Source organism: Amblyomma maculatum, chromosome 10, assembly GCF_055883805.1.
Source record: "Amblyomma maculatum isolate TAMU_Amacu chromosome 10, ASM5588380v1, whole genome shotgun sequence".
NCBI classification, from domain to species: Eukaryota; Metazoa; Arthropoda; class Arachnida; order Ixodida; family Ixodidae; genus Amblyomma; species Amblyomma maculatum.
Genome location: NC_139353.1, coordinates 141,228,007 through 141,250,417, shown reverse-complemented (window position 1 = coordinate 141,250,417; position 22,411 = coordinate 141,228,007). Strand labels below are relative to the sequence as shown.

Here is a 22,411-nt window from a genome sequence, read left to right as displayed (position 1 = left end):
ATAAAACATTAAATTCTTCAGGCATAGATAAGAGATTCAACAATTTTTAAAGATGCTCGCTCCAATTCCAGCCGAATCCTATGTCTATTCTTTCAGTTTTCACTTTCCTCTGCATAGCTACCAGCTCTTTGGAATATTGCCAAGGTTATTTCAACGCACAAAAATGGATCTAGGCACACATCTGCTCATTATTATTTAATTTATTTTTGCTATATATGCTGTAAAAAACTGCAATACGGCCCCTCAAATATTTACTGCCATTTCGAGTCAAATACCGTATTCTTTCCCCTTCATGGATCACTGCCTTGTCGTGGCGGACGGGCTTGCGAAACTCGATGAAGTCGTGAACTCTGCTTTGTAGGGCCACCCAAGATAGATAGGTCACGGCAGAGAGTTCTGACAAAATGTGATTCACTGGAGAAGGTTATGGCAACCCACTCCAGTATTTCCTGTCAACAAAACCCTATGGCCAGTCACAATACCGTTAATGATATGGCGGCGGAAGATCGGCCCCCCAGGTTGGAAGGCGTCCCACATGTTACTGGGGATGAACAAAGGGCGATTCCTAGTAGCTCCAGGACGAATGAAGCGGCTGGGCTAAAGCCAAAAGGACGCTCAGTTGTGGATGTGTCGGGAAGCGACCGGAAAGTCCGATGTTGCAAGGAGATTTATCACATAGCAACATGGAATGTAAGATCTATGACGCAAGTTAAACTGGATGTCGTCAAGCGAGAAATGGGCAGATTGAACATTGATATCTTGGGTATCAGCGAGCTCAAGTGAACTGGAATGGGAGAATTTAATTCCGGCGACCATTATGTCTTTTATTGTGGGCACGAATCCAAGAGAAGGAATGGGGTCGCTCTCATAGTAAACAGAAGAATGGGTAAACCAGTGCTAGGGTACAACCCCAAAAACGACCGAATGATTTCACTTCGGATCCAAGGTCACCCTTTCAACATAACAGTTATCCAAGTCTATGCACCGACCACTACTGCTGAAGAAGCTGACGTTGAGGATTTTATGCGGACCTACAATGCCTTTTAGATCCCACCACATCATCAGACGTCGTTTTTCTCATAGGAGACTGGAATGCTAAGGTCGGGAGAGAAGAAATATCCGGAATTATAGGCAAGTTCGGTCTTGGCGAGCCAAATGAAGCTGGGCATAGGCTAGTAGAGGTTTGTCAAGAAAACAACCTGGCCATAGCGAATACTCATTTTCAACAGCACAAGAGGCGCCTGTACACATGGACTTCACCGGACGGTCTCTACAGGAATCAGATCGATTATATTATTTGCCGGCAGAGATGGAGAAGCGCTATACAAGCAGTAAAAACAAGGCTTGGGGCCGATTGTGGCACCGATCATCAGCTTCTTGTTGCCAAAATTAAGCTTCGATTGAGGAAAACGCAGAAAACTGGAAGGCCTTTCAGGTATGATCTGGATCAAATTCCATTAGAATATGCTGTGGAAGTGAGGAATCGATTTCAAGAATTAGATCTAAGACAGAGAGCCCGAAGAGATGTAGACTGATGTTCGTGATATAATACAAGACGTTCCTACTAAGGTAGTTTCAAAGCAAACGAAATGCAAGAAAGCGAACTGGTTATCTGAAGAGGCTTTGCAAATAGCTGAGGAAAGGAGGATGGCAAAAGTTATGGGGGAAAGAGAAGGATACAAGGTTCTCAAAGCGGATTTTCTTAAAATAGCAAGGAGAGATAAGAGTGCCTTCCTGAACATGCAGTGCCAAGTAGTTGAGGACAACAGCCAATTAAGGAACACAAGAGCTCTGTATAAGACAAAGATATCAAAGGAGGTTTCTGTGCTAAGCTGGGCTTGATAAAGGACAAACGAGGCAAGGACCTCACTGATGCCTCAGAGATAAAGAGGTGGCAGGAATACACAGAACTGTACAAGAAGGACCAGAATGTGCAAACCCAACATAAGACGGTTGTGATTACTGATCTCGAGCCGGGCATCCTGAAGAGTGAAGTTGAATGGGCCTTAGCGTGCCTTGCTAAGAACAAAGCTAGCGGAATTGTTTGCATTCCAGCTGAGTTGCTTCAAAACCTCAACCATGACGCTGCTAACATTCTGCATACATTATGTCAGAAGACTTGGACAACCCTGCAGTGGCCACAGGATTGGAGGAGGTCAGTTTACATCCCCATTCCAAAGAAAGTCAGTGCCAAAGATTGTTCCAACTACCGCACGATCGCGCTTATTTCGCATGCTAGCTAGGTGATGTTGAAAATCCTCCAAGGTAGGCTGCAGCAGTATGTGGTTCGGGAGCTCCCGGACGTGCAAGCTGGGTTTCGCAAGGGCAGAGGAACTAGAGACCAAATTGCTAGCCTTCGCTGGATGATGGAAAAAGCAAGAGAGTTCCAGAAACCCATCTACTTCTGCTTTATTGATTATGCGAAAGCGTTTGACTGCGTAGATCACAGCAGATTGTGGCAAGCTCTCCAATAGAAGGGAGTACCAATTCACCTAATCTGTCTCCTCAGGAACCTGTATGAAGGGCAAGAGGCCATAGTCAGAACTGGGCGTGGTCTTACTGATTTGTTTCCGACCGAGAAAAGTGAGGCAAGGCTGCATACTGTTGCCCTGCCAACTTAACCTATATGCAGAGTGCATCATGAGGAAGGCCGGTCTGGACGAGTCTTCAGCTGGAGTGAAGATTGCTGGAAAACGTATCAACAACTTTAGATATGCGGATGATACCCCTTTAATGGTAGAAAGTAAAGTGGAACTCAAGAGACTTCTGATGCGCATACAAGAAGAGAGTTAGAAGTTTGGGCTTAAACTGAACATTAAAAAGACAAAGATCATGGCGTCTTGCCCTATCAAGTCCTGGAGCATCAATGGACAAGAAGTGGAAGCTGTGACAGATTTTCTGTTCTTGGGCTCCAAGATTACCTCGGAAGGAGACTGCAGCCATGAAATGAGCAGACGCCTGCTTCTGGGAAAGAGAGCAATGGTTAGCCTTGACCGTCTAGTAATGAGCAGAGACATTAGTCTGCCAACCAAGATCCGTTGTGATGTATGGATGCGAGAGTTGGACTGTGGAAAAGGCTGACCGCCGAAGAATTGACGCGTTTGAATGGGGGTGCTGGCGAAGACTCTTGAGAGTTCCTTGGACTGCCAGAAGATCAAATCAGTCGATATTGTCGACCATAAACCCTGACTGCTCATTTGAGGGTCAAATTCTAAAGTTAAACCTCAGCTACTTTGGTCATCTGATGAGAAGAGAGGAGTCGCTGGAGAAAGATTTGATGTTGGGAAAGGTTGAGAGTCGCCGGAGAAGGGGTAGGCAGCGAACGCGATGGTTAGATGGCATCCTCGAGGCACTGCAGATGAAGTTATGTGATGTTAGGAAGATAGTGAGAGACCGGAAAGCGTGGCGTGACATGGTCCATAGGGTCACGAAGAGTCGGACACGACTGAACGACTGAACTGACCGTATTCTCTGCAGAAAATAAGTTTAAACGCAATATAGACGTTAACCTCCAGACTTATTGCATTTTCATATTTGAAAAGCATTTCGTCTTGTAGCTCATGTCGCTTGATCTCTAAACGCTCTGCTATCAGGTTCGATTCACTCACGCTATCATTGCCCCGCAACGTCTTGTTCACTGTTATTAACAATGCTGCCTCATAGATTACTTATGTCACAAATGACGTAACTCAAAGTTTATCCTTGACCGTTTTATTTAATTTTATATATCAATGATTTCCATAGTAACATATCACTGAGCATCAGAGTTTTCGCGGATGATTGAATTTTGTATCACCCGCTTTTACTTCAGATGACCAATCGTTCTTCAAAGGGAACTTGACAAGTGCAATGGTGTGACAAGTGGCAGATGATTTTAAATGCATCTAAGTGTTAAATAATTTCATTCAGCCATAAGCGGCCTAATATTAGATTCCATTAACAGCTTAAAATGATAGGCCGTGCCCTAATGTACAAATACATTGGCATCCGCCTAGCAACAAGCCTGAACTGGCCTAGCCACATCACAGCCGTCTGCATTGTTTTGTAAACGCTGCGAGTTTCGTGTCGTAATGTACGTAGTTAACATTTTAACATCCTCAAATTGACCTAGATAAGATTTGAATGTCTCCATTTCTAGTTTGCGCCATCAGTTTGGAGCCCGCATTACCCTCTCCTACCTAATATGACTGAAGTCATTTAGAATCGTGCCGCAAACTTCATAACCAAGCTTATGATCGCAGAGCAAGCATAACCCAGAAAATAAACAAGGCATGGCCTTGAATCTTTACATATCCGCCACAGTCTGTTTACATCATAGATGTGTACAGCACCGCCCTGCATCCCCTTCCACACAGTGCTCCTTCACAACATTCCGGCTATTACACCATCAAAAACGTTTTACACGAGTCAGTGGTGCTACTTCGGGCACTCAGTTCAATGGCACAGTCTGGGGCCATATCACTTTAAAGTAATCTTCCTGACTGAAGAGAAGTTTATTGCAACTCCCAAAACTGAGGATACATGCTCATATACACACTATATTCTATACACTCTGTCCAACACTATATCAAGGAATATCTTTTCAATAGCTAACCGCAACACATTTTAAGACAACTTTTTCCACCAGTACTCACCTTGTTCCTAGTGACTACGGTTTACGGCTTGTTTTAACTGTCAAGCTGATGTTGTTTGGGCAATGTACATTTTTCACTCACGTTTCTCCGCTTTATTTTACAGCATATTTCTTAGGTTGCGTTTGATGACTACTTTTTCGTTCTTGCGCTGTATTTTTGTATATTAAGTTTCGATGACATTGCCTTGCTAAGCAACTCGGGAGATGAACTGCAAATAATGATTGGTGACCTAGACAGGAAAAGTAGAAAGGTAGGCTTGAAAAACAATATGCAGAAGACTAAGGTAATATTCAGCAGCCTCGGGAATTAACAGCAGTTTACATTTGGTAGCGAAGCACTGGAAGTAGTAGGCGAATATGTCTACTTAGGACAGGTAGTAACCGCAGATCCGGACCATATGAAAAAGAAATAACAAGAATAATATTGGGATGGAGCACGTTCGGCAAGCACTCACAAATTGACTAGAAGCTTACCGGTATCGCTAAAGAGGAAAGTATATAACAGTTGCATTTTACCTGTACTCACCTATGTGGCTGAAACGTGGAGGCTAACCAAGAGACTTCTACTTAAGTTGAGGACAACACAGAGGGCTATGGAACGAAAAATGGTAGGGGTAACATTAAGAGATAAGAGGCGTGCGGAGTGGGTCAGAGAAATAACTCAAGTTACCGACATTCTAATGGAAATTAGGAAGAAACAATAGGCATGGCCAGGGCATATAGTACGAAGAGAGGATAACCGATGGTCGCTTAGGGTAACAAGCTGGATTCCAAGGGAAGGAAAGCGTAGCAGGGGGCGGCAGATAGTTAGGTGGGCGGATGAGATTAAGAAGTTCGCAGGGGTCAAGTGGATGCAGCTAGCACAGAACCGGGTCAAATGGAGAAATATGGGAGAGGCCTTCGCCCTGCAGTGGGTATAAAAGGCTGGTGATGATGATGATACAGTTTCGATTTTACGAACTATATTTTTAGATTCTTGTTGAGCAGTTAATTTATTGTTCTGTTTCTGCGCTTCGTTGGTTCTAATTTTTATGCTTAATTCTAGTCTGCATAGCTTTACAGTTGCTACCTCCCTCAATCTATGCTCTGGAATAGGGCCTATATGGTATTTTGAATAAATAAACAAATTCAGCGGTAACCTTGAAACGTGAATGATTGAACACAAATATTTCACCTCGTCATGAGTATGACAAATATCGATTTCCAAACTTATTCTAGAAAGGCAACATTTACAGTTATGTTTGGAACTTTTGGAAATTAGATCTCCTTTACTTCCAAAATTGTACTTCATCTGAATTTGACCAGTATCGGCGTGTAAAATAATATGTGTATGGACGACGCAAAGTTGTATTTCAGATATGGGTGGGTCACTACAAAAATTTGGTTTCTTGACCACAAAGATTTTACTGTTTCCAAATTTCACCGCTACACAGGGCAACTAAACAATTTTACTAAGCAACAAAACGCAGAACGCATAAGAGAACAAGGGATGGAACTATCAACATTTCACAATTATCCACGTTAGTGGAGAACTGTGCCTCTAATTTCTTTAACCCTGAACATTGTTGTGGCTTAAAGCTAGCCTCCTCTATATTGATTTCTCGAATTGGACCTGCACCCCAAAGCGCCACTATATATATCCCAAAAACGACCAACGAGGAATTCATCCTGGCATGCGCATAAAATATCATACAACCAGTTACCCCCATTATGCGTGCCAAGTTCTGAGGCCACGTACCTCTGACAGCTGGGAGTCGTTTTCGTGGAGCTCTCGCTGAAATGCAGCGAAGGCCACCTCTAGCGCCGGTACTTCGGGGAAGATGCTCGCATTCCTTCGCGGTAGGCAGCCAAGAACCCGCCCTTTGTAAACGGGCTTCACAGCCTCTGTCAGCCAAGAGGTGACGATGTTCCCGCTTGGGTCCACCTGAGGCGATGAGAAGTGAAATTTGTAACATAACGTATTAAGCACGATGTCCTTCACAGCTCTTGCTAGACCGAAGGCATGGATGAAAACGTCAGGCGGTTGTGTTGCGTTTTTTCAATACTCTTAATTCCTGCACATTTCACTACTGCAACATTCAGACCCAGCAGGCAGCACCTTAAAGAAGGGCCACAGCAGGCACAATTATCAGCCAGGGCACCTTATTGCACTTGAACAAACACTTCTAAGCTACTCGAGCATTTTAGCTTCATAGAGCAATCGACTGGAGTGCCACATTCTTCATGACCACACACACACACGCACGCACGCACGCTCGCACGCGCGCACACACACACAAACTTATATATATACACACCAATTTTTAGGCGCCTTATCTTTTTGCAGAGCGACTAAATAAGGTACTTCGGTATGCGTAACTATTACCTTCCAGCCTATTTTGTCGACCTCAATCTCGCAACCTGAATCGGTTATGCCAGTGAGAGGTTCTTTTTTCACTGTTGAAAGGCCAGACAGGGTCCGTCTATTACCGAACCCGGTATAGAGAACTTGGGAAAATATTTTTGCCTGAAGTCGTTTTCCAAAGTATGAAACAAGGGCAGACTTGTGACCGTACCCAAGCTCCTTCGACAAGTTTATACGCCCGCTTTGAAGGATCCATTGAAAACACATCCAAAAGGAAAAAGGAACGGCCACATTGGCCTTTATTTTCGTAAGGCGCGTTTACGTGTTCAACCTAGCCTTCTTCAGGCTTATTTGCAGCGCAACATATTCTTAATAAGATATAGTCATTAGTGCAACACAAATATAATTCGTGTGTTACCATATTTACTCCATTCTAAGCGCCTCTTTTTTCATGGTCGCGTTCTACAAAGTGAGGGGGGGGCTGCTTAAAATTGAAACTAAAATAACCCACCCACCCTTTTTTTGCGCTCCGATACCTTAACGACACCTGTACGAGAAATAAACATTTATTTGGCAAACAAACTTGTCAAACATCGCGATTGCAGTACAATGGAAGCTCAAGCAGTGGCAGCCCTCTTTAAACTCACACTGTCTTCCGTTACGAATGCCAAACGATTCACATCAAACAAAGCAACCCGGGCTCATGGTGCGTGCGAAACCTGCCCACGTCCAGCGAACGGCCGCCGATTCCAGCTCAACGGGACAACAGGCTGATAGAGCAATCGGGTCGCTTTAGGTCGGCTTTTCGCGTCCTCCGCCGCCAGCTGCTGTGCAGTGTTGCAACGCTGCAACAAAAGTGCAGATCGCGTTTCGGACACCACAATACCTCAGGTCCGCAACAGCTGCGTCTCTACTGAGTGAGCAAGAGCACGAGAGCACCGAACGTAGAGCTAAAGCTTTGGCTGCAGGCTGTTGTTGTGGCTGTAGGAAGAAGGAAAGAAAATGCACGGCCCTGCTACTGGCTCTGTAGCTGAGCCACTTCCCCCGTGCGGACCGATCAGAGAAAGTAGAGATGAAAGAAAAACGAAGAGGGGAGAAAGGCGCGCGCAGCAACAATGGCCGTTATTGCACCCGCCACCGCTTCGGTGGTGGACGACGGCTGTTGCGGAGTGCGTCTTTCCCTCCCTCTCCCTTTTCTTTCTTCTCTATTTTCTCTTCTGTCTACACGACCCGCCCGGGTGGCACAGTGGTAAGATCCCGACTACTGTCCGGAATTCCCGGGTTCGAACCCGACCTCGGCGGCTGCGTTTCGATGGAGGCGAAACTAAGTGGCGTCCGTGTGCTGTGCGATGTCAGCTCATGTTAAATATCCCCAGGTGGTCGAAATTACTCCGTAGCCCTCCACTACGGCTCCTCTTTCTCTCTTCCCACTTTAACTCCCACCTTCCTTCCTTCCCTCACGGCGCGGTTCAGGTGTCCACAGAAAACGAGTGAGACAGTTACAGCGCCTTTCCCTTCCAGTTAACCAATTATTATTATTTGTCTACACGAGGTGGTGGTGGTAACAACTTTTATTGCCACGAAATGAAAGGAATTATTTCGGGCTGGGGCGAGTCTAGGGTGGCCTCCAGTCGGGAGCGACCTCTTGAGCTCGCGTGACGAGGGCCAGTTGCGTAGTTTTCCTTGGGCTGGCCAACAGCTTGTCCCATTCCTCCGCTGAGGGAGCTGGCAAGAGTGTCTTTGGAGGGGGATTGCTGGCGCATTCCCACAGTATATGGTCTTGAGTGGCCTGCGTCCCGTCACCGCAGTGCCGGCATGCAGGGTTGAATTCTCCGTTTGTAATTAACGATAGTCGGTAGGGGCTAAGAATGGCCTTTGTTTGTAGGCGTCTGAGTGTCGTGGCTTGCGCCCGGTCGAGGTCGGGGTGAGGGGCGGGGTACGTGCATCTTAGCTCGCGATAAAAGTTTGTTACCTCCGCGTATGTGCGCGGTGCCTCCACAGGCGCGTCCGTTCCCGATAGATCTCCCGTCTCCCGGTTGGTTAAGCCTCGGGCTAGACGGTCGACCCCTTCGTTTCCGGAGTTACCCGCGTGAGCCGGAACCCATACGAGATTGATGTTGTGATTGAGAGATCGGTTGCGCAGAATTCGCGCCGCGAGTGCGCTTACAGAATTTTTGGCGAAATTTTGAACGGCGCTTTTTGAGTCGCTTAGAATAGTTTTGGTGTGGGGATCCGCGATGGCCAGTGCGATAGCTACTTCCTCTGCCTCGCATATGGAGCTAGCATGAAATGTTATAGCGTTAATGAAGGTTGACTTTGGAGTGGCCATACATGCCACGTATGCTCCGTTTTTGATGTGCTGAGCTGCATCCACGTACACTGCTTGTGGATCGTCCTCGTACTGTTTCTCAAGGGTCTGTGCCCTTGTCTTCCTGAGGGCATCATGTCTACCTGGTAGCATGTTTTTGGCTATTGGTTTAACAACTAGTCCACTAGTTATGTCAGCCGATAAATGGGATGTTGCGCACACCTCCTCAGTGGGGTGGATGTGGAGCTTGTCGAGAATTACGCGTCCCGCAAGGCTGCGTGACAGGCGGGTCACTTGTGCTGTCTTATGGGCTTCAATTAGTTCAGATAGTGTGTTAAAAATTCCTAACTGCAGTAGTCGATCTGAGTTAGCGTATACTGGTAAGCTAAGGGCCGCTTTGTATGCTGTTCTAATTATGCTATTAAGTGCATGTTCGTCCCTACGACGCAGATGATAGTACGGGCAAGCGTACATGATTCTGCTTATCATAAAGGCTTGGATAATCCTGCACAGGTCGGCTTCTCTCATACCCCTGCGACGTGTGGCAATGCGTCTCACCAGCCCACCTATCTGGTGGGCTGGTGGGCAGTAGCAGGCCCATGCATTTTCTTTTTCTTCTTCCTACAGCCTCAACAATAACAACAACAATGTTGACCTACCATCCCAGCCCCGTAGGGCCAGGAACTGCCACCCTTCACCGCCTCCCCGGCTGCAAGCGACCGAGCGTTGCATCCTACATAATCAGCATTCCGGGCCGCCCAGGTGGCGCAGTGGCTACGGCGCTCGACTACTGTTCCAAGGATGCGGTATCAAATCGCGGCCTCGGCGGCCTCTTTTCAGTAGCGGTGAATAGCATGGCGCCAGTGTACTGTGCGATGTCAGTGCACGTTAAAGAAACCCAGGTGTAGAAATTTCCAAAATCCTCCACTACGGCGTCTCTCATAGCCTGAGTCGCTTTGGGACGGTAAACCCACAAACCAAGCTACAATCAGTGTTCGATTAAAAGCATCAAAGGTTACCAGCGTTCAGGGCAGAATACACTTCATTAACCTGCGCATTGAGTCCGCCGAGTTCGCGTTCGAACCCGGATACTCCGGCACAGTAGTTGGGCATCTTACCACTGCAAGCATCAGGTAACTGATTTATTTATTTAAACTGATTTATTTATAGGAAGGGAAAGGCGCGGCAACTGGGAAAGGCGCGGTAACACATACAAGACCTTCAACAGCAAGACACAGCTTGTCTGCACCTTCTTTATGAATGGTCTGAATGCAATTCGCTAATTATAAACACCGAAAAAACCAAGGCTGTACTCCTTAGGCCTCGAAATAAACTGATTTCTTGTCCGCCATGTCTCACACTCCACTTAAACACTGGTTCATCCCTGATTCAAATAGTCCATTCGGTCAAAAGCTTAGGTGTGATTTTTCATGAAAACATGTCATGGGATGAGCACGTCGAAATGGTTGGGGACAAATTGTCGAAGGTTGCTGGTGTTGTATCCAGAATGCGAGTTTTATTGCCGCAGCGTGTTAAACAGAAGTTGTACAATGCACTATTTTCTTCTGTTCTTACTTATTGGTTTTTGATGTGGGGTACCACGTCATTTACCAATATTAAACGGATGCATCTCATTCAGAAGAAAATTGTTCGTAGTATTACCAATTCTTCGCGATTTGACCACACTAAACCGAATTTTGGGGCACTTGGCATCATCTCCATTCACCAGCTGTATGACACCATACTTTTTAGGAGGTACAAGACTAATATTTTAAAACAAAGCTCATTCATGACGCAGCTGTCTCTTATAAAAGCTAAAGACTAAAATTATTCTACTCGCGCTCGTTTCACATGGACTGTGCCAAAAACTAGAACCAATTATGGTCGCCAAATGTTGCGCTATACTCTTCCTTATTTGTTAAACAATGTAAAAGTAAACTAATGTATACAAAACACTATCAACAATGTTGCATCACTGTGATTTCTACTTGTTTTTTTTGTATTATTGGTAATGTAAGTGTTTCACGTTCTGTTTCATACACTATTCATATACACCTAGCTGCTATTATTGTATTGTAGAGATTTTACTTATTATGTAACTAATGCTTGTTTGTGCATACTGCTGCGAACTCTTTGTAGGGTGCGTCGACCGCTGTCAAGCCTTTTTCTGGTTTTTTGTCGGCGCACCTAACATCTTCACTGTGTTGAATAAATTGAATTGAATTGAATTCGCGGAGCTCCGAGAGGCGCCCTTGACTTTCAAAGGCGACTTTCAAAAACGCCTTCGGGAGGCCGCCTATTAGCCCGACTACACATCCACCACCCAACATTTACGGAAGAGCGCGTACGCATTCCTGAAATCTGGAGATACGCTCTGCACGAACACCCTCTTCCGCCAACATGACATGTGACGACCACAGTGGCAGGCGCCTTGCGCGGGCGGAGGCACTGGCCCGTCACTATGGGAACAAACACGGAATATTCTACGTGGACGCCTCCGGCCCTCACCATGGGGGGAGGTACACAGCCGCAGTCGTCCATAAAGAAAAATCACAGTGAATGGCCTAACGTTCCAAGCTCAAGACATAACACATGCGGAAGAAGTTGCCATCGCGTTAGCCGCCCAGACAAGGACTCACGAGTCATCATCACCGACTCGAGAGGGGCCTGCAGAAATATTAAACAGGGGAACATTCCTCTCTTTGAGCACCGCATCCTTGAAAACAGTTGCTACCTCGGGGTCCCCGAGTCTCGAACGATTGTATGGGCTCCAGCTCACATGGGCCTCGAAGGCAATGAAGCGGCAGACGCCGCCGCCCGCGCGCTCACTCTCCGGGCAACGCCTTCAGACCCTTATGATACGGATCTCGAACCCAATCCGGTCCTCACTTTTCGAGAAATTACTGAATTATTTCAATTCGGCCATACAATTTATCCTAAGCCTTGTAAGGGTCTTACAAAGGTGGAGGAACGCACACTCCTCCGCCTTTACACCAAAACGCTGCTGTGCCCGGCAGTTTTAAAACATTTTGATCCTGCCTGTACAGGAAAGTGCCCGCACTGTGCGGAGAAGTCTTCGGACATCTTCCATATGGTGTGGGCGTGTCAGTCAACCCCAAACCTCACCCCCAAACCCAACCCCATCCGGGAGGACTGGGAGGCAGCCCTGCTCGGCTGCTCCGACCTGGCAAGCCAGAAGGCCCTGGTCCACCGAGCCCGAGCCGCAGCGGTCGCTAATTGGCTCCTGTAATGAGGAGCCCATCTAGTGTTTGCGTGAGGTTGCCCCGGCTACCTCAAGCTTCCTCCCAATAACGTTTTTCACACACACACACACACACACACACACACACACACACACACACACACACACACACACACACACACACACACACACACACACACACACACACACACACACACACACACACACACACACACACACACTCACACACACACACACACACACACACACACACACGCACACGCACACACGCACACACGCACACACGCACACACGCACACACGCACACACGCAACACACACACACACACACACACACACACACACACACACACACACACACACACACACACACACACACACACACACACACACACACACACACACACACACACACACACACACACACACACACACACACACACACAATAACAGTTCATGCATAGTAGTGGCCACTGCCCGGGTCAGCGAAATGCGCTTCTACTAGCCTAGTGTAGCTTTCGCTACAAAAAGGGAGCGCTTAGATTCGCGTGCGAGCTTCTTTTTCCTAAATTTTTTGCGAAGTTAGGGGGTAGCTAGAATCTCGATAATACGGTATGTAAACGTAATGTAAGCATTAAAACCAGCCAAACATGTTGCTAGGGCACAACTAAGTTTTAAACAATGTCTCAAAAAAGCACAGTTTTACAGTGTGAACTTGTGTAGCTTTAGGGATCTACGTTCTGGAATTGCTCGGAAGATCTCAGCGTTTCGTTGAAATGTCATAATCAGAAACCACATTTGCACCATGCTCCACCGACTCATGGACACTATCAGTGGCAACGTCTAAACTTCTTTTTATCTAAATTTGCCTGACACTGTCAAAGTGAATGCGTAAAATGTTTTCGTAAAATAAACACTACCCGCTATTTGAGATACATGAAAATATTTAAATTTCCGTAAGCATCGTGAACAGAAAGCAATCATCAAAACAACATGTCACCTTTCAATCTTCATAACGCTTACACGAAATAGTTCAAACTCAACAGCGTTAAGTCTCCAGCTAAGCGCAGAGTTCAGTAGCTCTGGAGTGTAGGGAAAGTATGGACTGGTAAGTAAATGACTTCCACTGAACAAATCATTCACGAACAGCGAAATGAGAATCACGGCTGCGACGCTTGCATATCGAGTAATACATGCTTATTCCCAGGCCTTGCGGAAAGACTGCATCCATAGCTTCGGGCTGCGGCTTCACAGAATGAATCGGGCGTGTCTGTGGGTGGTGTCCTGAGTCTATTGTCTCCATATCTGAAGTACACCCTTTGTTAGTTGGAATGAGGAGGTATTCCTGCAAAAGATAGTCTTTGCATCAGCTCGTGTATTGCCCCTGCACTCGGTGATATTTAAATTGTGAGTCTCGACAGTCGACTGCCATCATCATCATCATTATCAGCCTGACTATACCACTGCAGGGCGAAGGCCTCTCCCATATTTCTCCACTTAACCCGGTTCTGTGATAGCTGCATCCACTTGACCCCTGCGATCTAGTTAGCCTCATCCGCCTACCTAACTTTTTGCCGCCCCCTGCCACGCTTTCCTTCCCTTGGAATGCAGTTTGTTACCCTAAGCGACCATCAGTTATCCTCTCTTCGTACTACATGTCCTGCCCATGCCCATTTCTTCTTAATTTCCACTAGAATCTCGGTAACTTCAGTTATTTCTCTAACCCACTCTGCGCGCTTCCTATCTCTTAATGTTACCCTTACCATTTTTCGTTCTTTAGCCCTCTGGGTTGACAACAACTTAAGTAGAACTTTAATGGTTAGCCTCCACGTTTCCGCCCCATAGGTGAGTACCGGTAGAATGCAACTGTTGTATACTTTCCTCTTGAGGGATGCCGGTAAGCTGCTAGTCATAATCTACGAGTGCTTGCCAAATGCGCTCCATCCCAATCTTATTCTTCTCGTTATTTCCTTTTCATGGTCCGGATCTGCGGTTACTACCTGTCCTAAGTAGACATATTCGCCTACTACTTCCATTACTTCGCTACCTAATGTAAACTGCTGTTCCTTCCCGAGGCTGCTGAATATTGCCTTAGTTTTCTGCATATTGATTTTCAAGTCTACCTTTCTACTTTTCCTGTCTAGGTCATGAACTATTATTTGCAGTTCATCCCCGGAGTTGCTTAGCAAGGCAATGTCACTGCAAATCGCAGACTACTGAGGTATTCTCCATCTACCCTTATCCCTAATTGCTCCCATTCCATGTCTCTGAATACTTCCTCTAAGCAAAGTTGTGAATAGTACTGGGGAGATTGTGTCTCCTTGCCTAACACCTTTCTGTATGGGAATTTTGTTACTTTCTTTATGCAGAACTATGGTTGCTGTGCAGCCACTATATATCTTCTAGCACTTTCACGCACGGCGCGTCTACCCCCTGATTTTGCAATGCCTGCATCACCGCCCAGGTTTCAACTGAGTCAAATGCTTTTTCGTAATCAATGAATGCTATGTATAAGGGCGGGTTACATTCCGAGCATTTTTCTATCACCTGATTGATGGTATGGATATGATCGATAGTAGAGTACCGTTTCCGAAAACCTGCTTGATCCTTTGCTTGATTGTAGTTAAGATTTTCTTGATTCTATTAGCGTTTACCTTAGTAAATACCTTATACGTAACAGACAGTAAGGTGATTGGTCTGTAATTTTTAAGGTCTTTAGAGTCCCCTTTCTTGTGAATGAGGATAATGTTTGCATTCTTCCATGGTTCCGGTACCGTCGATGACACCAGGCACTGCGTATACAGGGTGGCCAGTTTTTCTAGCACGATATCCCCCCGCCGTCCATTATACAAGTTATAGAGGTAATTGGGAAAGTGCGATGCAGTGACCACAGTATGGTGAGGTTCCGAATTAGCCTAAATTTGAAGAAGGAACGGAACAGACTAGTGAGAAGGAAACCCATCAATTAATTAGCGGTGAGGGGGAGGGCAGAATTTAGGACCTCGCTACAGAATAGATATTCAGCTCTTACCGAGGATGGCGACATTACCCTAGAAGCAATGAACAATAATTTCAGAGATATCATTACTGAGTGTGCAGTAGAATTAGGCGGTAGGATAGTTAAAGAGGATACCGGTAAGCTGTCTAAGGAGACGAAAGATTTGATTAAGAAATGCCAGAGTATGAAAGCTTCCAATCCAACAGACCAGATCGAATTGGCCGAGATATCAGAGCTAATCAATAAGCGCAAGGAATTATAACATAGAAAAAATTGAGCATGCTGTAAAAAAGGGGGAAGCCTTAAAGCGGTAAAGAATAAATTGGGCATAGGCAAAAACCAGATATATGCGATAAGGGACAAGGCGGGCAAAGTCGTCACGAATATGGACAAGATAGTTAAAGTAGCCGAGGAGTTTTATAGAGATCTCTACAGTAGCCAAAGCACTCAGAACCGTAACGAGATTGGCGGTAGGGAAAAACAGATGTTCCACCAGTGACGAAGGACGAGGTCAAGAAAGCATTAGAAACTATGAAAAGGGGGAAATCAGCTGGAGAGGGTCAGATAACTACAGTTGACTGTACAATATTCATAATGGTGCGAGAGTCATTCGAGCCTTAACATTTTAGATGACTACTCAGTAGTTTTTTGTAAGAGCCATTGTGACGTTTCTGTGATATCCTCAAACACTATTTCTACCTTCACTGAGTGCCTGCACCTTTGAAGATTACCCATGAGCTTCCTGTTGAGGGCACCATTCGGTTCCATGACTTGGTTTCTATGAAGCGCGCTTGCCGGATGTACGAGCCTAGATTCTAGAGGCCCTTATTGCCCTTTTTGTCAGTGCATACGGACCTAGGCAAGAGAGGAGTTGTGAATGCGTGCCTTTCAAATCCAGTTAGCAAGTCTTGCGCATGCCTGATGAAAATTAGTTTTGATAAACAGGCTGCTTGATTCCCGAAACATTTACTCCTCCCTGTCGCTGCACCAGCAGGAAAGGGCCACAAGGAGTGCAATAGAAGGCGAAAGGGCAACAAGATAGTGGCCGTGCCATTGTCCACAAGCTTTCACACTGCCTCAAAAAGGTCGGACAAAAATTGCGAGTAATGGTATGTACCTCTGCACCAGAAAGATTGTCCCGCATATGCAAGGCCGCCTGTCCGGACAGAGGGGTTCATAATAACTACACGGTTCGGTACAGAAACTTCTTTGCAGTGTGCACCGAAGAAATAGTCTACAAAGTACCGCTTTCGTGCGAAAAGGCTTACATAGGGCAGTGAGGCCGATGTCTTAATGAGCGTTTAGGAGAGCACAGTAGAGATGTTAGGGATTGCGGTTTCAGCAGTTGGGCGCACCACTGCCGTGGTCATAAATGCTAGCCTTGTTTTAAAGTGTGCGAGGTGATTGGCAACAATGCAGACAGGGTAAAGAAAAATAATTATCGAGGCACCATTGTCAGCAGTCCGTCATGGTCGCTGACAAAAGGTGTGCCAACCGGTGAAACGTGTTATGTTTTTAAGGTTTACTTTTTCTTTACAAAGTATGTTGTCTAATCTCAGACGTACTGTTTTATCTTTATTTATAGATTTTGTGAATGCCAAATAAAGCATTACTGGAAGTTTAGCGCTTGTGTCTGTCTCTTCTGCTCTTGCTGCGCTATGGAACATAGCTCATTTTGGAAACTGATATCTACCGTACATAAAACGTCCCTTCCATCTTTTTGTCTTCTTCATGCCTCAGTCTTGTAGAATGTGCCGGTAATATTAGTTGTGCGAAGCATTCTATTTTCAACCTTCTATTCGTAACACATAGGCGGGACCGGCTGACAAGAAACGAACATGGTGGCCTGAACTGCTTTCGTAGATGACGGCGTAGATTGCAGTGCACAGAGAGTGCAGTGTACTTGAAAGGACAAGAAAACTGTCTCGTCTCTCTAGCACAGGCGAAATATGATAAGCCTAGCATCTTTGTTCCACTTGCAGCAAAGAGACTAAATCGGTTGCATGTCAGCATTGCATAAGCTGGCCTACATGCAAACCAGAATTGTTTCACGAGGGGTACGGATAGGCAGCTTGGTGAGCTTTCCACATTGGACCGAAGATTGCTTCAGTCGCTTAGCCCATATTGGACTGATATCGGCTGCCCATATCTAATAAACGGGGCCCCTGTCTTAACGCTCCCTTCTTGCTATGTCGTAAGAACATGATTTACCTGAAATGCTTTCTGCTAATGGCAAAAATGAAAGGCGAATGTAACCGAGACCCGCTCAAGAAAATGAGCATTAGCTGAGAAAAGCTGAAAGCACGTTATTTCTGCTTGGAGGGTACAAAGGCGGACATTCACAATTGTTAATAACCCTGGTTTTCATTTTCTTCCCTAGGGTGAATAGAAGATGCTTTAGTACCGCAGTCTGAGCTCTTGTGTCGGAGCATTATCATTTTCTCATATTCCAACCGCACCGCTCGAATAAAATGGGAAGAGAAACAGGAAAGTTCGCCCTCTGCCTTTTCTTTGTGTTGCTTTGTCAGCATCAGTCTGTGGTATTGAGCCAGAATATGACTGAGGCTCCTATGACATTTGGTGAATACTATGATACGGTCACCCTAAACAGTTTTGCATTTGCTCGCTAGAGAGCACGACAAGAAAGCGAACATTGCAACATTCGGTGAAGTAATAAGAGACTAAGATAGCTTGGTGAAAAGACACTCAACAATGTTTTCTACTTGCTGTTGCTAATGACTGCACATTACGAATTCGGTGAAAATAACAACTATGTTTCTAAAGCTGGATTGATCGCTAGCAGCAAGTACGTCGATGCGCATGTTCGTCCACTCTCAAGTGAGGTACCGTCACTTCGAATTTGCTGGAAAATAGTACGCTTGCAATCAATTGGAATACTTCTAGAGGAAATGTTTGGCGTTCAGAATGTCATTTTTCAAGCTCTCTGCAGGGTGCCAACAGGCGCATTTTGTTTCTATATGGTCCATACCTTGACACCTTCTGTGTCCAGTGCTCCGACCAACTCCATGGCATAGAGGTACCCCAGGCCGCCGTACAGCATTGCCTTCGTTCCGCTGCTGTAGTAGAGCGGTGGTGCAAGGGCTCCCAGGGAGATGGAGACCTCGTTCAGCACGTGCAGATATTCGAAGTACGGCTCTGCGATGCCGTCGCGTATTCGAAACTCTTCCACGCCAAGGGAAGAGTCAGCGAGGCGTCGCAGGCTGCGTCGAGTCTCTATCCAGAAATCGGCGAACGAGGCGGCGGTCTCAGTGAAACTGGAGTAGTACTCATCGAGGCCTTGCGCAGTGAGAAATTTCTCTGCGGGCCACAGGATGGTACGGACATCCATCAGTTTCTCAATGGCGGTGTTCGTAGTGGTATTGTCAATCCAGGTTGCTGCCCCAGTTTTCTCAACGGCCATCTGGAAAAAGGTGGCGCTTTCACTATAATGCTCTAGGACCATACTGTAGGTGAAGAAAAATGACTGCTTATAACGATGCTTCTAGGCTTCGGTCATGTCGCCGGAAAGCCTTTGTCCGCCTCTACTAATTGCGATAGGGACACATCGGAAGTTACATTTTTCTGCCTAGTGCGGTGTGTCTGCAAAATACGAGCTTTACTATTATCAATACTTCTTAAGGGCTCTCCTAACTCCTAGCAACAAACAGCCCAACGGATGAGCTATGAGCGAATCAAATTGCCCGAGGCCTCTCCCTGCCAATAATGCTAAACATTCTCAAGAGTAGACTGAGCAAGTTTCCTCACTGCATCAGTTGAGAAATCTTTCTCATGTCTAACAATATATTAACAATTGATCGTACAAGCATAGGGAAATTCGCTAAAATAATGTTTTAAATTCCCAATACGTTTCACTTTAATCGCGCCAAAATCGTCTTGGGAAGTTAGAAGACATATGTGAAGCAAAATAAACTTTAATTGCAAGCCAACTTCACCTTCATATACAACCTCATCTTCATGGTTTCATTGCAAAGAAAAGTGAATTAGGCTGGAAGTATATTAGCTAGTCGACGTGGTAATACAGCAATATATTCTGAGTGCGCATATTTTGCAAGAAGTATTTGCTGTGAATTTATTGAAACCAAGTAGTATAAAAGCTAGCGCTAAGTAGCACGTTCAGCTATAGCCTCTATACCCTTTTCAGTTTACAAATATTCACCATGATTATTAACTTCTGAACTTTAGGTCGTGAGTTCAGTAAAAGCCGCTGCGGGTGATTTCAAAACAAGGCAAAAACCGGGGCGCCTAAGTATACTCTGCTATCCGTGGGCCCGTAAAAAGAAACCTGGGAAGAGGAATTTCCGCTGCATGCCATTACGGCGTCCATAGCTTGAGTTGGTTCAGTCAGCCAGCTGAACTAGTTAGACCGTACAAACACCACAAAGCAATTCGAGATCCCTCTTACGTCGCGCTGGGGGAGGTGTTCCTCACTTAGCAAGCGTGTGGCAGCTGCCGACGCAGCCACTAAAAAGGCACGCCCCGATCGGCAGAGGCTGTCGGCAGAGGTTGTCACACTTTCGAGGGAGATAGTTAAATAAATAAACCTTGTCTCCACTGGGATGCGAAACGCCACCCCATGAATCCCCAGCTGAGCGCTTTACCAACTGCGCCACGCCCCGGATCATGAAACGTTCATCATAATTCCCCTGTGTGCCGTGAAGATAGCTGGATTCCGCGAGTGACAGATACTACGCCTTTAATTTCCTGTAAACTATAGAACGCCGGTGAACTTTCATTCTTTCAATGGAATGCTGGTGTTGAGGTTGCTGTGGCCGTAGGAAGAAGGAAAAGAAAATGCACAGGCCTGCTACACTGGCTCTGTAGCTGATTGATTTATAGGAAGGGAAAATCGAGCTAACTGTCTCACTTGTTTTCTGTGGACGCCTCAACCACGCCGTAAGGGAAGGGAGGAAAGTGGGAGTGAAAGTGGAAAGAGAGAAAGAGGAGCCGTAGTGGAAGGCTACGGAGGAATTTCGACCACCTGGGATCTTTAACGAGCGCTGACATCGCACAGCTCACGGACGCGGAAGCGTATCTCTGACACATCTGAACTTCGATCGCTCTGGCTCTGTAGCTGAGCCACCTCCGCTGCCTCCGTGGCTTTTTTTAGGAAGGGAAAGGCGCGGTAACTGTCTCACTTGTGTTCTGTGGACACCTCAACCGCGCCGTAAGGGAAGGGATGAGGGTGGGAGTGAAAGTGGAAAGAGAGAATGCATAGCCGTAGTGGAGGGCTACGGAGTAGTTTTGACCACCTGGTGATCTTTAACGTGCGCTGACATCGCACAGCACACGGACGCCTCAATGCGGACAAAGAGAGAAAGTAGAGAAGAAAGAAAAAGAAGAGGGAGAGAAAGACGCGCGCCGCAACCGCCGTCGTCCACCACCTGAGTGGTGGCGGGTGCAACAACGGCATACAACAGATAAACAATTGGCAGAGGCTTAGCTTGGTTAAGCCCGGTAGATTGCGCCGCCCAGGTTCATTTAATATTCGGCTGGTGCAGGTGCTTACGGATATGCTTGTTATGGTTAGACTGTGGTGGTTATACAATGATTCACTCTGGATACGATATAGCGTCACTTCTTCGGCGCGTCTCTTCCTTTGGCGTTCTTTTTTCCTTAATCCGCGACGGACGTTCCTTCTCAAGCCGCTCCTGTCGTTGTTCCTGGGTTTCCTGGGCACGTCGCAGTCGTTTCGTAAAGTTCCAACGTTCATCACTGCTGAGACTACACCTGGCTTCTGCATCACTGTCCATGGCATTGAGCGAATCAGTCACATCTTCCACTGTTTCCACTGAAGAGGTTGCACGTCCACGCAAAGCTGCATACTGAGCATGCCTCTTAGAAAGTCTTCTCTCGCGCTGTTCCTCCGTCTCTGTAGCTCGCCGCTGTCTCTTACGCTCATTGCGACGAGCTTTCCAAGCGGTAGCTGGCATCTTCTAAGCAGATGTTAAACCGCCGGCGGAGGCACCGCCACTACTCGCAGACGGCTCGAGATGGTCGCCCAGCTCTTCGGCGTTACGTCACACAGAGGTCACGCGAAAGGTCAATGGTGGCCCCGTCACGGTACGGCAAATGCTTGAAAGTGCAAGTAGTTTTGCTTTCGCAATAAAATCGATGGCTGGCTAGCCCCCGCAGCGAGCGGCGTTGACCTACCGTCCCAGCCCCGTAGTGCCAGGAACAGCCACCCTTCACCTCCTCCGCCGGGGTTGTGTTCGACAACAGGCGCGCCATTTACCGTCACAACTGGTCATGACGTCACCAGGCGATTCATGCCGTCACCGGATCCTAGCTTAAATAATAAAGAGGCCATAGCCTGGCGGCGATTACAAGCCGGAAATTTCCCGAACCCTGTCTGGTTGTTTCACACCCAGATAGATGAGAGAAAAAAATGATAAATGTAAAGCCTGCGAAGCGAGCTAACCCTCGACCATATACTTTGGGAATGCCCTAAGTCTCCGGGCGCTAGGGACAACATTAAATGTAGAGAAGCCTGGGTAACCCTGCTGCGAAGCGACATCCCCGCTGACCAGCAGTAAGCCGTCCGCCTGGCGGCTGAGGCCGCGAATAACCAATGTATATTCCCCAGTCCTTAGTAGCGGAGGTTCCAGCCCCCGTTCCTCAGGCCTGCGTGCCAGGAGTGGGGAGTAGGAGGCCTCCTAAATCGGTGGAAATTAAAGCTTTAATCAATGCATAGACGAAGCTGACCGCAGCTGGCGTCCGGTCCAGGGGTCCGTGTGGCGCGTTTCATTTGGCGCTTCCTCGAACGCCGCATCACACAGAAAACGAAGCAGGCCCAGATGTCTAGGAGCCGTTAGTAGGAAAGGCATAAGCGGCATTTCAAATTGGTTTGGTTTGGTTTGTGGGGTTTAACGTCCCAAAGCGACTCAG

General features: G+C 46.6%; 1 protein-coding gene, 1 long non-coding RNA gene and 1 pseudogene across 4 annotated transcripts in view; 2 read left to right on the top strand and 1 right to left on the bottom strand.

Moving 5' to 3' along the window:
* Window positions 1-22,411, bottom strand: part of LOC146177578 (membrane metallo-endopeptidase-like 1) — a 130,370-nt gene that overhangs the window by 17,105 nt on the left and 90,854 nt on the right. For both annotated transcript variants that reach the window (XM_084580509.1, XM_084580511.1), the window contains exons 5-6: window positions 18,495-18,926; window positions 6,372-6,557 (exon numbers count right to left, since the gene is read on the bottom strand). In XM_084580509.1, coding sequence (XP_084436635.1) covers window positions 6,372-6,557; window positions 18,495-18,926 — 618 coding nt within the window. The remainder of the gene's footprint in view (window positions 1-6,371; window positions 6,558-18,494; window positions 18,927-22,411) is intronic.
* The window catches only part of LOC146177579 (uncharacterized), a 71,841-nt gene that overhangs the window by 8,541 nt on the left and 40,889 nt on the right, over window positions 1-22,411 (top strand). The window lies entirely within an intron of this gene.
* On the top strand, window positions 11,686-12,535 carry LOC146177580 (uncharacterized; annotated as a pseudogene).